The following is a 21,017-nucleotide window of genomic DNA, read 5'->3' as shown; positions in this document are numbered from 1 at the left end:
GAGCAGGATTCTTTATATCAATGTTGTTTTGCTTTTTAGATTATTTTTTCCAAGTTGGGCCCAGAAAATCAAAACTCAAGCTAAAAAAGATTGGGAGCGGAAGCTCTAATCTGGCCCAAAAGTTCACAATTTCAAGAGTTCGAGCCCGTCCGAATGGTTGGCGAGCTTTTGAGCCATGGATTCCTGGGGCTGGCTCTCTCTCTCATTTTTTTCCTGTCTTTCAGTCTTCACCGTTCTGAAACTTTCCCCTCCGAGAAAATGTGAACATCTGCTGATAAATAGCTTAATCCTCGCAAACAACATTAAACGATGCTCAGGTTCTCTTCCATAACGCTCTCTCTTATCCTTAAACGCTGTTGTCTGTCACTCTTCTTGAATCCAAACGCCCAGCACTTCCACATCATTCCCAACAACAACGGCAACGACGACAGCAACAACAAAAACAACAACACCCTTCTCTCCACCAATTCAAAACCTGGGTTCGGTTTAGTTACTTTGGAACCCGAACAATCCAACATTAAAGCCGACAACGACCAACATACCGACGACTTTGCCTCCGATGTCGAAAAAATCTATAGAATCCTCCGAAAATTCCACACTCGAGTTCCCAAACTAAACCTCGCTTTACAGCAGTCCGGCATTGTTTACCGTCACGGTTTAACCGAACGAGTTTTGAACCGTTGTGGCGATGCCGGTAATTTAGGTTTCAAATTCTTCACTTGGGCTTCGAAACAACCTGGCTATCACCCAAGCTATGAAATTTACAGAGCAATGATTAAAATCTTAGGCAAAATGAGACAATTCGGTGCCGTTTGGGCCTTAATTGAAGAAATCAAAAAGGAAAATCCCCAATTCCTTACGGCGGAATTATTTGTTGTTTTGATAAGAAGGTTCGCTTCTTCAAGAATGGTTAAAAAAGCCATCGAAGTGTTTGATGAAATGCCAAAGTACGGCTGCCCACAAGATGATGCCGTCTTTGGCTCTTTATTAGATGCTTTATGCAAAAATGGGAATGTAAAAGAAGCAGCTTTGATTTTTGAGGAAATGAAGGTAAGATTTAAGCCGAATTTAAAGCATTTTACTTCTTTGTTGTATGGTTGGTGTAAAGAAGGGAAGATTTTGGAAGCTAGACATTTGTTGGTTCAAATGAAAGAAGCCGGTTTTGAGCCGGATATTGTGGTTTATAACAATTTGTTAAGTGGGTATGTTTTAGGAAACAAAATGGGGGATGCTTTTGATTTGTTGAAAGAAATGAGGAGGAAAGGGATTGACCCGAATGCGAGTTCCTATACCATTGTGATTCAAGGGCTTTGTAAGGCTGATAGAATGATAGAAGCGATGAGGGTTTTTGCTGAAATGGAGGAAAATGGTTGTCAAGGTGATGTTGTGGCTTATACCACTCTGATAAGTGGGTTTTGTAAGTGGAGGAAGGTTGAGAGAGCTTATGAGGTTTTGGATAGGATGATAACAAAAGGGCTTATGCCAAATTCGTTGACTTATTTGCATATTATGTTGGCTCATGAGAAGAAGGAAGAGATAGAAGAGTGTTTGAAGTTGATAGAGGAGATGAGGAAGATTGGTTGTGTTCCTGATGCTGGTATTTATAATGTGATTATTCGATTAGCTTGCAAGTTAGAGGAAGTGAATGAAGCTGTACGAGTTTGGAATGAGATGGAAGGAAGTGGATTTAGTCCTGGAGTTGATAGTTTTATTGTTATGATACATGGTTTTATTGGGCAAGGGTGTATGATTGAAGCCTGTGAGTATTTTAAAGAAATGGTTGGAAGAGGTCTTTTTTGTGTTCCTCAATATGGGATTTTGAAGGATTTGTTGAATTCTTTGTTGAGAGCTGAGAAGCTTGAAATGGCCAAAGATATTTGGAGATGTATCGTCTGTAAAGGATGTGAACTTAATGTGTCTGCATGGACAATATGGATTCACGCCCTTTTCTCAAAGGGGCATGTGAAGGAGGCCTGTTCATATTGTCTGGAAATGATGGATGCGGATCTAATGCCACAGCCGGATACTTTTGCAAAGCTCATGAGGGGCCTGAGGAAACTGTATAACAGGCAGATCGCAGCAGAGATTACTGAGAAGGTAAGGAAGATGGCTGCAGATAGAGAGATCACTTTTAAGATGTATAAACGTCGGGGAGAGAGAGACTTAAAAGAAAAAGTAAAGGAAAAAGCAGATGGTAGAAAGAGGAGGGCTCGTCGACGTCGGTGGGGTGGGTCCCGTAGTAGAGCTGACATTTTGTAGTTTCAGTGCAAGTCCATTTCTCAAGTAGTGAACCCGCTCTCAGAAATATTGGATAGATTGCTTCTCAGACAGCAATGGGATTTGCATTTGTTATGAATTGGAGAAGTGAGGAGCCTCTATATTGTTTAGAAGCAGTTAACTTGTAAAGGTAGTTGGAAAGAACCCCACGATTGCTGCTTTTAGATTTTAAGTATTTTATCTTGCGCATTGTCACTACCTTTTTGGTGCTTGTCCTATTTATTACATAGCCTCCTTCCTAGAAATATTTTTTATTCAAGACTTGGCTGGGTTGCCATTGAATTCTCATCAGGCCTAGAATCATTGATGATTTGGTAGCTTTTTTCTGATTATGTGGAAGTGGTCATGCAACATATTATAGCTAGTATTAGTAATTGTATGTGAGGGAAAATGTGTTTTTATTTTATTTCTTATTTTGCTGTATATTTTAGTGGCATGTGGAAGTACAGCAGAATCGTAGCAAAAGGAGTTTGCAAACCAATGGTCGAGAAGTGGCAAGTATGTCACTACATCTTCTGGAACTAACCCTTTCATATGACGCCACCCACTAGATTAACCAGAAATTATCAATAATTCAATTTTCAATCACATTCTTTGGAAATAAAAGAAGTTGCACATGTTCGTAAGATGGATTGTTTGAAGGCAAGATGATCAAACAATAAAAATGATTTGTGGTTTAGTATTGAGTTTGGTGGCTCCTTAACCCTCTTCATCATTATCATTCCATAGCATTCTATATTAAGTTTGGTTCCTCTACTAGGAATGTTCTTCATTTTGATTTCCCTCATTTACACTATACATGAGGATGAAGGTTACCCTGCATAGTTTTCTGGAGTCAAGTTAAGCTGGTTTTTTTTAATCTTAAATTGTTTGACTTGTGTGTTTTCCTTCTCATATTTTAGTTCTGCCCCCAGATACCTTTCTTATATGGAGATTATTATGGTGTATTACGAATCTTTTCTTTAGAAAAATGACACCTTTGTGATCAATAACTTTACTTTTTTCTTTCAGGAGAACTTATAGTCATATTTACTCCACATGTTGATGCAAATCTTAGACCATTACTGAGCTTGTACATAAATTGTGTTCGTGAAACAACCCAGCAGGGTGGCTGTTGCTTTGCAAACCCTCTTTCATCGGTGTCATCATTCAAGATGGAGCAAAACTGTGTGTGCTCATTGATTCTTCCAACAAGTGATGGGAGATAACTTTTTTATTATTGAGATGGTTAGAAAATGTGCCATAACCGCTGTTTTTTTTTTTTTCCCAAGCAAGGGAACGAAGGATTTCCATTCGTTAATTCTGCTACTGGTTCCATATCCACTTATGCTGATAAATTTTGAAAATCAAGCAAAGCTTATTCTTGGGGGCAACCAACATTCTAAACTATGCCTATTTTATGGGAACTTTTTTTTTTTTTTTTTTTGAGATGGGATAGTTGAGAACTTGAGTACTAGTAGAATTAATTTTACTATTAATTTCAATATTTAAGGAACTGCTTGGTATTCTGCTATTCTCAAGTATGTTGTTCTTCAGTTCATCAATTTTACGTTGCCCAACTTTAGCAATCATCTTAATTGGCAAACAATGAATAGTAGAATACAAAATACTTCCTTCCAATATTCAAATCTGTTGGTTTCCGATTATGCTATGCATAATGAAATTGAAATTCTTCTTCCTTTCTGTAGATTTGTGCCTTCTGTAGTTTGCTACCTGTATGGAGATATCATTTAACTTTCATGACGATGATCTGCCTCATCAAAGATCTCCTCCTGCATGGGAAAAAATAGTAGGGCCATATATATATGTATATTTCCTGCTTTGAGAGTCGATGGAGGAAAATTCATTAGAAAAAAAGTTTATTAGACTTACTTGCAAGAGCTCTTCAATAACATCTTCCAGCGTTATTATACCAGTAGCTTCCCCCTCTCCATTGTTCACAGGGAGTGAAGCATCATTGATTTGCAGTATTTCTGTGTGGAAGCCCCTTGCCCATTTCTTGCTTTTGGAGGATGCTCTCTGTGAATTTCCATCTAAATTCTTCCACTTATTGATTGTTTTTTTGCTTGATAAATATTTCCCTGGTTGATGCTTTTCACCATCGATGTCCACCTTCACATCTCTGTTCAAGTGTTCACAGGCTGTATGCTCTGTTTTATTGTTCTGCTTCACAACAACAGCCATACGGCTGTGACCTTTCCGAAACTCATTTAGTATGTCATATAAAGGCATTGTCTCAGGAACCCTAGCACACACAATACAAATATTAAAATGTCAGTCAATGTGATCTTGTGCTTGGTTTAGCAAATTACAATTTTATTACTTTCATTATGTTTTGGATCTCTAATCAATGAAAGCCATAGATGTGAGATTCTGCTGCCATACATCCATGGTCCAGGACTGGTGCATGCCTTCTTTTTGATAATTTCTTCATAATTCAGGTCAGTGCATATAATGGACTTTTTAGAAGGTAACTCAGAACAATTGAGTATCACAATTTTAGGTTCCAGAAAAGGAAAAAACATTGCTTTAATAGTTAGGTTTCTCACTCGTACTTCCTCAAACAAGATCTTATTATGCATATCTTTACCCATTGTATTTGTGTATGTAGCTCAGGATAAGTAAACTACCTTGGAATCCTGCGAATGGTGATGTTTTTTACAGGCACCTCATCAGCTGGATGGATGGTTAATAAGTTCTTCACCTAATATTACGACTAGATAATTAGTGAACTTCTGACACTGCATACCATTTTCATTGGACTGACGAGCAGAAAAGATAACAAGTTAACAACAAGAGATGAGTTTGCAGCAAGAATTTGATGATTTTCAAGGTTTCTGAATGAGTGATAACAGAGAAATTAAATTGTCACAAAATGCTGTATAAATCAATGAAAATTACCAAAATAAGTCCAATTATGTTCTCTAGACGCTCATGGTAAACAGGTACCCTGCCATGCCCTTTCTCCATAATCAACTTCATCACATCCCTGCATGTTCTTATAATGCAGATAGTAGTTAATGCATCTAGTAAATACAACTTAATTTTCTTTATCGAGGCTCTTCGTACCTGTCCAATTTAGCATTGATATTGACTGCAAACGTTTCTGATATAGGAGTCATTGCGTCCATTGCTGTTTTCTCACTTAGTTCAAGAGCTCCTGCTATGATTGTTGTCTCATCACGTGTCAATTCTCCACCTTTGCCAGCCTACAAAAAAGTCAGAATGTGTACCTTTGCTGCTATTGATTGATTCGATTCATAGTTAAGGGCCTCTTCGTACCTCATTACCATGCAAATCAACAAGCGTTTTCAACTCAGCACGGCGGAAAAGAGCCTCATGCCCTTCCCCCAGGAGAAGGTCTAATAGCTAATAAAACAGAAGCAGTAGTCAGATATGGGTTGTCAAGTACAGAACTTAAGGTGAGAAAACTTCAAATGAATTTTCACCTTGCTTATTGGATATGCAACTGGAAAACAAATCCAAACAAGAATTTGAACAAACGGAGCAACTTTTGCACCAATGGCCAAACCATATCGGGTACAAACTGCTTGGGGAATAATCTGGATTGCAAGGAGAATAGCAAGAGGTAGATGTACAAAACTGAAAGGAAGCATTTGGCAAGTTGAAGCCATCCTATTTAGTTCGGACCTAAATTGATTGAGCCCAAATCAAGTAGGGTTAAACTTAATTACTTATTTTATTTTATTTATTTATTTATTTTCATTGTTTTGGTTTTATCCTTTGGAACATATATGATGTTGATTATGTATTTATTTTTTATTAGTTTTTTTAATTATCTTTTATATATATATATTATTAGATTAGGTATTAAAATAATACGATAATAGTAAAAAGTAATAAAAGTTAATTCTTAAAATATTAAAATAATAATAATAAAAAAATATTTTGCCGGTGAATCAATGTGAGAAATATGGATGTTATCAAAGTTAGAATTGGATTTGATTTGTAAAAGGATAAATTCTAGTTTTATGATAATACAAAAATCTTGTCCAAAATTGAATCACAGTGAATCCAAAACTCTTCTAAGTGTCCTTATAAATAAACTTGTTATCAACAAAGAATAAACACACAAAAATAAGAGGCAAAAATAGAGAAAGCAATAAGTTCAAATTTAATTTAGAAAAGTTTTTGGTGGAGATTTTGTTTTAGTATTGAAAAAGTTTGATTTGGTTTTTCTAAGGTCTAATTGGTATTTTTGAGGAGTTTTATAAAATTTTGAAAAATTCTAAAATTTTTTAGAATCTATTGAATTTTTTTGGCGACAATCCTAAATTCCAATGACTTTGTGGCGAGATTTTTTAGTTTTTAGTGTTCCAGTTTCCAGAATCAAGCACATATTTAATCAAAATTCATTCAATCTTAGAGAGAGATTGGAGAAAAAAAGAAGAAGAGAAAGAGTTAGGGAAATCTGAGGAGAAAAGCAAAATATTTGGCTTTTATACCCTACTGAAACGATGACGTTTTGGTGTTTAAATTTTTATAGGATCAACGTGTATTTGTTGCCAACTCAATCTGAGCACTTGACTCGTAAACCCATCAGATGAATTGTGTTCCAATTTCTTAACTCCAGTTGAGTCGAGCCGAGCCGGTAGTAGTTGCCCGTCATCTCTATAGCTAAGCCATGCCTTAGCTCCAGTCGAGTTGGTTTTTTATTTTGGTATCTGTTTTAATGATTTTTTAATTTTTAATTTTTGTTTTATGTTATTATTTTATTCATTTATTTATTTATTTTAAAAAGTACTTTGCATGATAAATTTTTAGGAAAAATCAAAACATAATTATAACAAATAAAATAAAATAAAACTTTAGTAAAATTTTGAGAATTAATACTAATTATCCAACGATGAAATTTTTAGAAATTAGAAATGGTTAATTTCTATAATATTTCTATGTAAGAATTTTTTTTTTAAATTTAACCAAAATGGAGAAGAATTTAGATAAATTTTCAATAATAATAATTAATATTTATTTTTAATTTTTAATTTAAAAAAAATTAATAAAAATAAAAATTTAATAAAAATTTGAGATTGAATTAACAATTATCCAATGATAAGAATATTAGAAATTTCAAATAGTAAATTTTTTTAAAAATTTTTAGATGAGGAATTTATCTAGATTTGACCTAAACAGTAAAATAATTTAGATGAAATTTCAATAAAAGTAATTGTATTTTTTTAAAAAAAAATTAAAAATTAAAAATTTAGGTGAAACACTTGACAATTATTCAAAGATGAAATCTCAAGATAAATCACAAATTGTTGAATTTTTATAAGACTTCTAGGTGAAAATTTTTTTTTTCTAAATTGATTCCAAATTGTGAAAAAAATTTAAATGAGACTTCAAAAAATATTATCGTATTATTTTCTTTCCAAAGATTAAGAAATTAATAAGAGTTTAAATTCTAAATAAACCAAAATGGTGAAAAATTTAGAAATGAAACTTGTAGAAAATTTTTCTAAATATACCAAAATACTGAAAAGTTTAAAAATAGAAATAAAAAAAAATTATGAGGATGAAATTCTTAGAAATCGTAAATAAATGATTATTTAAAAAATTTTTAGGTAAGAAAATATTTTTAATTTTGGCCCAAATGGTGGAGGAATTAGATGTATTTCAAATAAAAAAAAAATTGATTAAGCTTTCTGACGATGGAGCCTCTTCAAAAAAATAAATGAGATTCTTGAATACTTTTGATGTAAGAAAGTATTTTTAAGAATTCTACTAGATTGATGAAGAAATATTAAAATTTATCTATAATATTTAAATATCAAAATTAAGACATTAAAACTATGAACTTAAGGATAGTTTAAAATAAAATAGTACCGCCCATTGGATAGGCATGTAGGGGTGTTATAACTTTTCTCATATGTAATTGACCTTACGAATCCTGTTTTAGTTAGTAAACTAGAACCTATTTTTTAAGAACCCTTAATCAAGCTTAGGAACTATTTAAAATGATATATTCATTAGGTGACCAACCACACCTAGATAAAAGATTGGTGGCTACTTATCTTACTAAGTCTAGCTATAGATTTATGAATCTATATGTTATGACAGTTTGACGACTCTACTGGGGATGTCGAAAGTTAGGTCAGTAAACTTGTGTTAACCAAAGCCTAAGTTAAAATTAAGATTTTTTTTTTCCTTTAAATGTTTTATCTATTTATAATTGTACCATATTCTATCATTCACTTGCATTTGTATAATTTGAGCTTTACTCCCGAGCTCGAGCCCCTAGGAGAAAAAAGTACCTATGTTCTAGTGAGATTTCATGTCTTTACCTGGGTTAGCAAAACACTCTCACTCGAATTGAACCCTTTTCGTTTGTAACCTATAATGGTGGAGAATTAGAATACATTACTAATCTATGATGGACAATGATGTAAGAAATAATTTGAGAACCTTTAGATTTAACTTGAACCATATATAGTTGATCTTATATAGCCTAACCCATAATTAGAGCCATGTTTCTTTGTACCTTTTAGAATTAAACCAAAGTTTAAGAATCTTGCTATTTTATCTGCTTCCTATGCGCTAACTAATTTGGTTTTATGTTTCCATGATGTTGAAATGAACCAATTTTTTTACTTGTTTATTTTCTTTAAATATTCATAAAACATGTGTAAATATTGCATATAAAAATTGCCCTGAAGTTATTTTCATAAAAAACTTTCATGGAGTCCACAAATCATTTGGTTTGTGCCTCATCTACCTTTGTCAAATATGAGTTACCACTAAACTATATCTCTACTTTACCAAAGGAAGTTCATTTATGCCTCAAGCAAAATAACTTGAAAGAGTTGTTAGAGATATGAAAGAGTATGAGTCAGTTTAAAGAGTTAGCTTTCTGCAAAAAGTATGGTTATATTACATTTCTCCTTTCAATAGTAGTTGAAAACTCTTTCATTAGAGCAGTTATCCAATGTTGGGATCTTTCATATAGGTGTTTCATCTTCAATGAGGTAGACATGACATTGATTATAAATAAGTACTCTACATTGATGCGTTTGCATTTTAAATTAGATAAGATATATGTTGAAAGGCAAAAACCAGCATGTCATAAGAAATTAACTGATCTTATGAGGGTTAAAAAGAAGATGTAAATGTATAAGTTCAAGAAAGAAGTAACCATATTTGTTTGCCTTGGGAGTTTTTACATGATTTCATCACAAAACATCTGAATGATGACCAAATGTTGGATACATTTGCTTTGGTGGTATATGGCATGGTGATTTTTCCTAGGATCTTAGGTCATATTGAGATAGAAGTGATTGATTTCTTCTGGCATGTAGAAAAAGATTGCAACCCCTCATATATAATCTTAGCAGGAACAATTAGATCCCTGAATTATTGTCATTAAAAGAGGAAAAAAGTTTTATCGGATGTGTACCATTGCTATATTTATGAATAAAAGTCATTTTGAGTGGAAAAAGAATGCATTCTTGAAGCTTTAGTTCTGCAATCAAACCCTAATCAAGGACTTCTGTAAGAGTGAATGGCTAAAAACCCAAATCTAAAAAGGGATGGATGGTTTTATTACAAGGTATTACTTGTACTAAGGTAAAATGGATAGTCACATAGATGAATCGTGAACTGATGTTATATCAGTGCAAAGATAAGACTGGGGTCCCACTTTTAAGTTTATAAAGAGCAACAATTTATGCACCACTCATGGTATGAAGATAGTTCGAGACTGAGTAGTTTGTCCCTATGACACACAAGCTCACTTAATCAAATTTTTTATATAGTGAGCCAAAAATGCTGCAAATGGTGGATAAGATGAGTAAGGCTTGGAAGAATCCCAAGAAGGTGAGTCCTAGGTCTTTCACTAATAGAGTCACCCTAGGATATGTGATATAAAGAGCCAAAAAGGGTAAAAAAAATTATGTTCACTTCTAAAGATTCTTGTTAGTCAGTGAAACAACATATAGAAGAGGTACATCAGAATTGGAACTTACAATAAAAAAGTTTGAGTTTAAGAGAGATAATTTGAAATAAGAAATCCAAAAGCTTACAAAAAAAAAGAATGAAGGAAAAAACAATGAAACAAGAGGCCAAGATGATGAAAACCATTAAAGAACAAGACATAACTATTAGCAACTTGTTAGAGTTGCACCAAAAATGCAAGAAGACGACTATTGAGGTAGAAAAATAAGGGGCAATGGCCTAAAATATGGCTAAGGTATGTGACACTACCCTTAATGAATTGATGGAATCACATTAAGAGCGTAAAAAACTGTGCATTCAATCGGAAGCCAAAAAGATAAACATCACTAATTTGAAGTGTGATAATGAAATATTAAAAAGAGAGTATTCGTAGATGGAAGATGAATGTGTTGAATCTCAAAAAAAGAATGAAGCACTTAGAGAATATATTCAAGTTTTGAAATAGAGATTGAATGAGCAAGGAAATCACATCGTCGTACTCATAAAAAAGCATAGGGAGTTAACATATCAAGTTTGATGTAGCAAAAGAGAAAACTTAAGATGGTAGAGGTACATAAAGTATCTTATAACCCAGATTAACAAGGCAATAATCAAGGTATGAGACATGGCTAAAGAGGCTAAATGTCTTAGAGAAGTAATCACCTTAACAAGAAAGCATAAACAACATTTGTTGAACTTTATTGAAAAAGCCAATGACCAATACGAACAAGTCAAATGTCTTTTCAAATTAAGAATAATATATTTTATACAAACAAACTTTTGTGGAATAAATGAAAGTTTATTTTTGTTAAAAATTCTTCAAATGGAAAATATCATCTTTCATGCATCATATCTCATGCATTGCATTCATAATTAGTCTTTTATTCTTCACATTAAGTCATAAACAAGTCTTTTAATTAACAATTGTAGTACTTAAGGTTCAAGGATAGTTTCATCGTCCAAAAACCCTATTCACTACCAATACAATACTAGAGTTCGAGTTAAATAAATGGAACAAAAAAACTCTAATCATTTTGACAAGATTAAGAAAACCCAAGAAGAGCTCAAAAAAGAGTTGGATAAAATTCTAGAAGCCTTGAATAAGCTACATAAAAAAAGGGGTGAAAAAAGCTTTAAGTTAGCCAAAGTATTATGGGCAGTATGTAATTGATCCTCTATACCCTCTAAGATTCAGCCCTTATCAAGGCTAACCTTCTCAAGGTGTACGAGCAAATTTCCCTAAGACCTATCTATACATTAACCCAAGAATACAATCTATTACTACCTAAGGTCAGTTTTAAAGTTATATTTATCCAGTTTTTTAGGAGAAAACCTAAGAACCATCCAAGTCCCTGATTTAGATGATCCAAAAAAGAAGGCAAAATTAAAAACAAAAATGGTTGAGTTGCTAAGGAACTCAATAACTGATAAAAAGATGAATATGCTTGAAGAAATGTTACGAGTAGTAGAGAAAATTGGTTTTATGGATTCATCAATGCTGTTGGGCTCTGTTTATTCTCAGATGTCATTATTCCTCTTAAATTCAAAGTTTCAGAGTTCAAAAAGATGATGGTACAAAGTGTCTGATGACTTATATTATCATGTACTATTTAAAAATGACTACCTATGCTAATAATAAAAAGATACTAATGCACGTATTCCAAGATAACTTTACTAGTTCTACTACTAGATGGCATGTTCAGCTAGATAGGACCCGCATTCACTTCTAAAGTGAGATAGCTCATGATTTCATCAATCAATATTAGTATACAATAAATTTAGCTCTTGATCATTTTTTCTTATAGAATATGAGGAAGAAGGTGACGAATCGTTTAAAGAGTATACCCAAAGGTAAAGGGACATAGCTACTCAAGTTTAGTCATCTTTAACTGAGAAATAATCTACAATATTGTTTGTAAGTACTTTAAAATCTCTTTAGTATGAAAAGATGATAAGAAATGTAATTAAAAATTTTACCAACATGATTATCTTAGGTGAAATCATTGAGAATGTCATTAAGAATAGCAAGTTGAAAGGAAATGAAGCTTCTATTAGAAAAGCACTTAAGAAGAAAGAGACTGAAGCTTAAGATATAAGCTTTGAAAAATAGCCGTTTTGAAATTACCAAACCTATCTACCATAAGCTTGCTCCACATACTATTTTACTGTAAATAATACCTCACCATACCAATACCAGCTAATCCCATAACCATTCTACCAATCTGCATACTAACCAATTTTTAGACCATAAACTCGTATGTATAGTCTTAACACCCAACCTCTTGCGAGACCTTCAATTCGTCTTACTAACCCAATAAATGGTTTATGAAAGCCATGAAATAATTGAGAAAAACCCATATTTTATCCAATCCCCACGACCTATACGGAGCTATATCAAGTGCTTTATAATAACCACTTAATTTTTCCTAGCTGTTTAGAGCCACTTAAGCCTTCTATCCCAAGTGGTATGATTCTAAGCTCATTATGACTACCACTATGGAATTGCTAGTCATTCTATTAGAATTGCATCACTTTAAAGCATAAGGGACAACGATTGATCAAAAATGAAATGATAAATTTTGATACAGGTGAAATAATGATTCCAAATGTTAATGGTAATCCATTGCCCAATCATAATGTAAATGCTTTAAATGAGGACTGAAAGCATTGTATAAAAAAATTGAAAGAGATCAAGACTCCTCTTTAGAGAAAAATGAGCCGTTTACTATTTGAGTAAGAAGTTCACAGAATATGAGTCTAAGTATTCCTCTTTAGAGAAGATGTGTTGTGCATTAGTTTAGATCATCAAAAGACTCAGACAGTATATACTCTATCATCCTACCGGCATAGAGCAAAATTAGATCCAATCAAATATATTTTATAGAAGCTTTCATTGTCTAGAAGGATTACAAGATGGCAGGGAATGCTCTTGGCATATGATAGTATATGTAAGCCAAAAAATAATTAAAAAAGTGTTATAATTCACAGATCATGCTATCGAAGATTATGAGCCGATAAGGTTAGACTTTCTTGATAAAGATTTGATGGTTATTTCCTAATTTGAGGAGGAAAAACACTATAAAAAATCTTAAAAAATGTACTTTGATGAAGCTGCCAATGCCTTAAGGCACATGATTAGGGTAATTTTGATCTTTTTTGAAGAACGTTATTATCCTATAACGGTGAAATTGAATTTCAATTGCATTAATAACATAGTTGAATATGAAGTTTATGTCTTGGATTTACAAGCTACTATAGATAAAAAGATTAAAGTACCAAAAGTGTTTGGAGACTCAACTTTAATCATATATCAATGAAAAAAGAGAATGGAAAACGAAATATTCAAAACTCATCCTATATCATAAGTATATCTTAGAGTTGATCAAGCAGTTTGAAGATATTCAGTTTGATCATTTACCTCATAAAGAAAATTTGATTATTGATGCCTTGGTTACTTTGATAATAATGATCCGAATTGATGATAACACTGATATTCAGTCTATTTAACTAGATGTTAAAGATGTTTCAGCTCATTGTTCTAATGTAAGAGAAGAAGATAATGATAAGCCATGGTATTATGATATCTTACAATACATTAAGAATTAGTAATACCCAGACCATGCAACTAAGAATGATAAAAAAATCATTAGGAGATTTGTTATGAGTTTTTTTCTAGATGGTGATGTTTTGTATAAAAAAAGCTATGATCAAGTATTATTGAGATGTGTAAATACGACTGAGGCAAAAAAGATTATTAAGAAGGTGCAAGATAGAATATGTGGAGCAAATACAAATAGACATATGATAGCCAGATAGATCATAAGGGCTAGGTACTATTGGTTGATAATAGAAAGCGATTACATCGATTATGCTCGAAAATACCATAAGTGCCAAATCTATGTTAATAAAATCCATACTCCACCTACTGCTTTACATGTTTTGGCACCACTCTATCATTCTCCATGTAGGGTATGAATGTTATTGGTCCTATTACTCCGAAGGCCTCCAATTAGTGAAAATAGCTTCATTTAGAAGTATGACAAGATTTGTGATTTACAAGTTCATAAAGAAAGAGATTATTTGTAGATATAAAATTTCAAAGAGAATCATTTTAGATAATGGCAAGAATCTGAATAGTAAGATGATGAAGGAAAAATATGCCTAATACAAGATTGAGTATTGTAATTCGGTGCCATATCGTTCAAAAATAAATGGAATAGTTAAAGCGGCAAACAAGAATATAAAAAGAATTCTTGATAAGATGGTCGAAACCTATAAAGACTGGCATGAGAAATTGTTATTTACTATGTATGCTTATCGAACATCAATACATACCTTTACTAAGTAACCTCATTTTTTTTTTTTTGGCATATATGATGAAAGTTATGTTATCAGTGAAAGTAAAAATCTCATCTTTAAGAGTTTTAAAGGAAGTTGGATTGGAAGAGGTTAAATGAATTCGAGAGTGTTATGACAATTGAATTTCATTAAAGAGAAAAGATTGACAGCACTATGTTATGGTCAGCTATATAAAAAAAATGATGAGGGCTAATGATAAAAGGCTTGACCTCGTTGCTTTTGAAAATGAGAGTTGGTTTTAAGAAAAAAAATTCTTTCAAGCCAGCATGATAATAGAGAAAAGTGAACTCCAAAATGAAAAATGCCATATATTGTGAAAAGAGCTTTTTCTGGTGGAGCCCTGATATTAACAAAAATGGATGGAGATTATTTACCCAATCCTATAAATTTTAATGTTGTGAAAAAATACTATGCTTAAAAAAAGAAAAAAAAAGAAAACAATGAATGAAAATAAAATAATAAGAGTTCAAATTGAAAACTCGAAAGGGTGATTTGAGTTAAAAAGGCATTCATCTAAGTTAAAAACTTAAAAAGGTAGCTTAGATAATGAGAATATTGCATCGAATTTGGGAACTCATTAACATGAAGGCTAGCATGTTTCAATAAGCTCTAAGTTGTTAGGTGCATCAAGTGGTTGAGTTTTTAAAAAAACTTTAAAATGTGTTATCATGATGATTTGATTGTTTATTTTGAGCATTGTTACCCTAATAACTCATCTTTGTAACTTTAACCCTTCTATATTGTTAATGGCCAAAATTGTCCTATCATTCTTTTTAAATAAGAGATATTTCATTTTGTTCATTGTATCTCTATTTTAATGATTATGTACCATTTATTCTTAATTTACTGCTTAATTTTTCCCTTAAATACCTTATAATGGAATAAATGTGTGATTGCATTTTTTTTTTAAATTAAAATAATGATTGATAAATGAATAATAGTATGAAAGGTCTTTACGTTACCTTGGAAAGGTTAAAAGTGATAAAGACAAAAATGAATTGTTTAGAGCCTAGTAAGGACACTGAATTTGGAAGAGAAAGAGAAAGATTTCTAAAAAAGAAAAATATGGGTGCTAGCAATTGAAAAAGGAGATGATTGAGAACTAAGTTGATTTGGTCTTATTGTTTGAAGTTGGAAGAGTTCAAGATCCAAAAGAAAGAGTCTTGAAAACTGTGGTACCACAATCGAAAAAAATTTAATTAATTGACATTTGCATAGCATGCGTTGCATCTAGGAATGTCTAGTACATGAATTTAGAAAATAGGGATATTGTAAGATTCAACACAAAGAAGATAAATGTAAAGACTTTCCAGTGAAAGAATTTCAAATTCTCATTTGAGAAGAAACCTCTGAGGTAAGATCCTAATTCTTGAAAAATGATATTTCAAGAAAATCAGTCATGGTCAAGAAAGATTTTCTAATTTTTTTTTTTTAATTTTGAAGCCTTTGTTCAAATGAGCTTTTTTCAATATTAGGAACGATTTGTAAAACCTCTCGGCATGATTGTTAAAAACCTTTGCTTATTTTTTTTTCAAAAGTTGTTAAGCCTTTGTTTAGAGAATGTCTCTGCTTAAAGAAGTCTTAGTTATTTTTTAAAAGTCGCTAGGTCTTTGTTTGGAGGAGCTTTCATACTATTCAAAAAGTTTAAGTGTTCGTTTAAAAAAAAAGGGTTTAAAAAAAAGTGAATAATGTGAACTTTGATGTAATGAGTTGTTTATATCTTTGCACAATTCCTATTGTACAAAAAATGTGTAAAACAAGATAACTGTAGACACCCTATTTGATCCAAACCTAAATCGATTGGGCCCAAACCAAGTGCAGTTAAGCTCAATTACTCATTTTATTTTATTTATTTATTTGTTTATTTTCATATTTTGGTTTTATCATTTTGTATATATATGATGTTGATTATTTATTTATTTGTTATTATTATTTTTTATTTATCTTTAGCTTATATATATATATTATCAGATCAGGTATTAAAATATTAGGATAATAGTAAAAAGTAACAAAAGATAATTGTTAAAAAATTTTAAAAAATAATAACAAAAAAGGTTTTGCTGTGAATTAATGTGAAAAAGATGGGTGTTATCAGAGTTAGAATTGGATTTGATATGTAAAAGGATAAATTCTACTTTTATGATAATACAAAAATTCTATTAAAAATTGAATCATAGTCAATCAAAAACATTTCTTAATGTCCCTATAATAAACTTATTATCAATAGAGAATGAACACACAAAAATCAGAAGCAAAAATAGAGAAAACAATCAAGTCCAAATTTATTTTAAAAAAGTTTTTGGCATAGATTTTGTTTTAGTATTGGAAAAGTTTGGTTTGGTTTTTTTGAAGTCCAATTAATGATTTTTGAGAAGTTTATAAATTTCAAGAAAATTCTAGAATCTATTAAATTTTTTAAAGACAATACCTAGATTCTGATGACTTTCCAATGAGATTTCCTAATTTTTGGCATTCCAGTTTCAAAATTCGATGCATATTCAATTGGAGTTCACTCGATCTTAGAGAGAGATTAGAGAAAAAAAAGAAAGAGAAGAAAGAAGATTGGGAAAATTTGAGGAGAAAAGCAAAATATTTGGGTTTTATACCCGATTGAAACAATGACATTTTGGTGTTTAAATTCTCATAGGATTCGTTTGTTTTTGTTGCCTGACCCGATCCAAGTGCTTGATCTGCAAACCTATCAGATGACCCATGTTTCAATTTCTTAGCTCTAACCAAGCCAAGCCAATAGTAGCCATTTCAGCCATCCGTCATCTTTGCAGTCGAACCATGCCTTAGCTCCAACAGAGTCGATTCTTTATTTTTGGTATTTGTTTTTATGGTTTTTTTATTATTTTATTATTTTTGTTTTATGTTATTATTTTATTCATCATTTGTTCATTTATTTATTTTAAAAAGTATTCTGCATGATAAATTTTTAGGAAAAATTAGAACATAATTATAACAAATAAAATTAAATAAAACTTTAGTAAAATTTTCAGAATTAATATTAATTATCCGATGATAAAATTTTTAAAAATTACAAATGGTTAATTTATATAAAATTTCTATGTGAGAAATATTTTTTTTTAAAATTTAACCTAAATGGAGGAGAATTTAGATGAAGTTTCAATAATAATAATTAATAATTAATTTTAATTTTAAAAATATATAATAAAAAATATAAATTTAATAAAAAATTTTGGGATTGAATTAATAATTATCTAATGATGAGAATTTTAGAAATTTCAAATGGTAAATTTTCTAATAAATCTTTAAATAAAGAATTTTTCTAAATTTAACCCGAATGATGATATAATTTAAATGAAATTTCAATAAAATAATTATATTATTTTCCAAACAAAAAAATTAAAATTAAAAATTTAAGTGAAAATATTTGACAATTATCGAATGATAAAATCTTTAAAAAAAATCACAAATTGTTGAATTTTTATAAGGTTTCTAGATGAAAGGTTTTTTTTTTTTTTTTTAAATTCATAACAAATAGTAGAAGAATTTAAATGAGACTTCAAAAAATAATTATTGTATTGTTTTTTTTTTTCAAAGATTAAGAAATTAACAAGAGTTTAAATTCTAAATAAACCCAAATAATGAAAAATTTAGATATGAAACTTTTAGGAAAATTTTTTAAATAGATCCAAAAGGTGAAAAATTTAGAAATAAAAATAAACATAAAAGAATAAATTTTGAGGATGAAATTCTTAATAATTATAAATGGATGATTATTTAAAAAATTTTAGATGAGAAAACATTTTTAATTTTGGCTCAAATGATGAAAAAATTAGATGTATTTCGAATAAAAAATACAAAATTAATTAAGCTTTTTGATGATGAAACCTCTTAAAAAAAAACAAATGGGATTCTTGAATATTCTTGAGATGATGAAGTATTTTTAAAAATTCTATTAGATTGATAGAAAAATCTTAAAAATTATATCCAATATTTAAATATCAAAATTAAAATATTAGAACTATAAACTTTAGGATAGTTTAAAATAAAACGGGTTTGTCCCTTAGATAAACATGTTGGGGTGCTATAACCTTCTCTATATGTAATTAAACTTTCGAGTCCTATTCTAATTAGTAGACCAGAATCTATTCTTTAGGTATCCTTAGTCAAGCTTAAGAGTTCCTTAAAAAGATAAATTCATTAGATAACCAATCACACTTAGATAAAAGATTGACGGCGACTCTTTTTATTAAGTCTAGTTATAGATTTACATATCTATATATTATAACAATCCCTAAAACATGAGACTAAGAACCTAAAATGAAACTAACCTCACCAAACATAAGTATCAGGGTGACTGAAATAAGAATAGCACCCCAAGCTGATACCAAGCTGTCCAGAAAGATTGGAAGGGCCTGTAAAACCAGCAAACTCAAAAGGTAGAAACATTCTACTGTGAGTGTCAAACCAGGATAGAAAATGAAAACATCTTCAAAGAATTCATACCTCCATAGCTGCCGCATTGCAGATTAATAGAGTGCACAGAAGCAAATGCTGTCTTCTAACGACTGGAAGTATCTTTGCTGTCATAAACCAATAAAAAACACAGCAAATGGAACTCATTAAAGAAGAAGCAATTTATTTGCAAAAAATAAAAGCGGGTATAGGAGATCATTACTGGCATGTTTACTATCGCTAGGTGTTCCAGACTTAGCAAGAACTTCAAGATCAACTAGGCTTAAAGACATGAGCCCCATTGTTAGTCCAGACATCAACCCAGCAAACAACACGAGACTAGCAACTATAATGATTCCAATAACGAACCCTGTTTCGCAGCATTGATACTCCATTGCCATTCACTTCCTTTCTGTCTTAGGTTTTTTTTTTTGTTTGTGATCGGATAAAAAGGACAGCAACATTACTATACATAGACTAGAAAGTTTATATTAATGAACTTATTCCACAGATAAAGACAGAATAAAATAAGATTCGACTCTTTTTCTGTATGGTTAGATTGAAAGGTGATCAAGACAACAATATGAAACAGGTGATTTGTATGTTGGAAGCTGGAACGCTCTCTGAAACTCTGTCATCTTTTGTTTCACACTGCCAAGTTATGCTAAAGAAAACATAAAATCTCTACCCTATTACCCACTTCCTTACCACTTCAAGGTATGTATTTATACATGAAGGAGCTGTAACTGCAAAATGCACATTCTATAGGAAAAAGTACTAGCTTGAAAATATTACCACTTTGGGATTGCTTAAAGGGTTTTGTCCATCCCATTGTTTTTCCCTAAAATTGCATAAGACCACAGTCAAGGGGGTTTGATTCTTTTGCTAAAAGGTTAGTGACACTATGTTAAGTCTGGGTTAACTAGAAAATCTTTGTCATCTTAGAATTTGTTTGTTATCCAATAAAAAGGAAAAGAAAAATAATTTAAAACCTTTAGGAGCTTGCTTAGTTTCAATGGCGGAGTGTTGATGCCACTAAGACTTGATGCTGGACTTTGACTTTGTTACATGGAGACAAAGGTTACTTTTTTTTTTTTTGTTTTTTTTTCTACATTCATATATCTTGTCTTGCTTAAATTATAAGCTCTTTTCTGGAGCAAGGCATCAAAGGACCCGTTCAGATTGTAGCCTCAGCTAGGATATGCAACAAAAAGGTAGAGGTAGCGGGGAATATGACCCGCAATTTGATTAAAATTGGCCAAAATTTGTTCTGGAATATTATTCTCACAAGCGAAAACCAAGAGTTATGACATTATTCTAGGAATCGGTTGGTCACAACTTGTTTTGGTATAAATGAGCTTATAGTCTAGGGGGTATTAAGGAAGGTAAATTTGCAACTGTTGGGATCGAACCTTAACCTTATAGGAATCCACCTCTTAAAAATAATAAGTGAATGAATAATATAAATTAAAATCTAAACCTCATGTTATATTCCCAACTTGTTGGGGTGAATTTTATGCAAATGACATTACATATTATTTCATGGAATTTGCTATCTTTTGAGGTATCTATTCCCTAAAACTAATTCTTAGATTTTTTTTTCTCTACGAAATTCAAGTCTTGGCTCTTGGGGTTTCAATTATACCCTTTGTTGTTTAAATTATATATATATATACACATGAAAAATGATCAATTTACATAATATAAGTTTTTTTTTTAATTTTATGTATTTTTTAATTATTGATTTCACTAAATTTAAAGGATTAAATTTATTGAAATTAATAATTGAAAATTTGTAAATTAAAAAAATAATTATACTGTGTAAGTTAATCTATCATCTTTTATATATAATGTGAACTCTAAAATACAAAAAGTGATTAATCAAAATATTTTTAATTAAAATTTATCATTTAGTTTTATTTTTTATTATTGGATTAATCAATTATATATCAATTAATTAAATTAATTTTCTTTATTAAACTCCTATTAAAACACAACATTGTGGT

The 21,017-nt window shown here is 31.0% G+C and overlaps 2 protein-coding genes across 3 annotated transcripts; one reads left to right on the top strand and one right to left on the bottom strand.

Moving 5' to 3' along the window:
* The first annotated feature begins 309 nt into the window (after positions 1-309).
* On the top strand, positions 310-3,788 carry LOC111291828 (putative pentatricopeptide repeat-containing protein At5g65820). Of its 2 annotated transcripts, XM_089766487.1 has the most exons (3): positions 310-2,407; positions 2,709-2,775; positions 3,289-3,788. In XM_089766487.1, the coding sequence occupies exon 1, from the start codon at positions 310-312 to the stop codon at positions 2,257-2,259; it is 1,950 nt and encodes a 649-aa protein (XP_089622613.1). In that variant the 3' UTR covers positions 2,260-2,407; positions 2,709-2,775; positions 3,289-3,788. The 2 variants fall into 2 exon arrangements, with proteins under 2 accessions (XP_089622613.1, XP_022739631.2); XM_022883896.2 differs by lacking the exon at positions 2,709-2,775.
* Positions 3,783-20,379, bottom strand: LOC111292134 (DUF21 domain-containing protein At2g14520-like). The gene is made up of 10 exons (XM_089766488.1): positions 19,235-20,379; positions 19,063-19,139; positions 18,888-18,971; positions 5,727-5,840; positions 5,560-5,646; positions 5,347-5,486; positions 5,179-5,266; positions 4,908-4,981; positions 4,150-4,522; positions 3,783-4,049 (listed from the first exon to the last, which is right to left on the bottom strand). The coding sequence occupies exons 1-10, from the start codon at positions 19,410-19,412 to the stop codon at positions 4,008-4,010; spliced, it is 1,257 nt and encodes a 418-aa protein (XP_089622614.1). The 5' UTR covers positions 19,413-20,379; the 3' UTR covers positions 3,783-4,007.
* Between the last annotated feature and the right edge of the window lie 638 nt (positions 20,380-21,017).

This window comes from Durio zibethinus, chromosome 10 (assembly GCF_047325235.1).
Source record: "Durio zibethinus cultivar Kanyao isolate XHJ-2024 chromosome 10, ASM4732523v1, whole genome shotgun sequence".
NCBI classification, from domain to species: domain Eukaryota; kingdom Viridiplantae; phylum Streptophyta; class Magnoliopsida; order Malvales; family Malvaceae; genus Durio; species Durio zibethinus.
The sequence above is the reverse complement of the archived record's forward strand: the minus strand, read 5'-3'. Positions and strand labels throughout refer to the sequence as shown.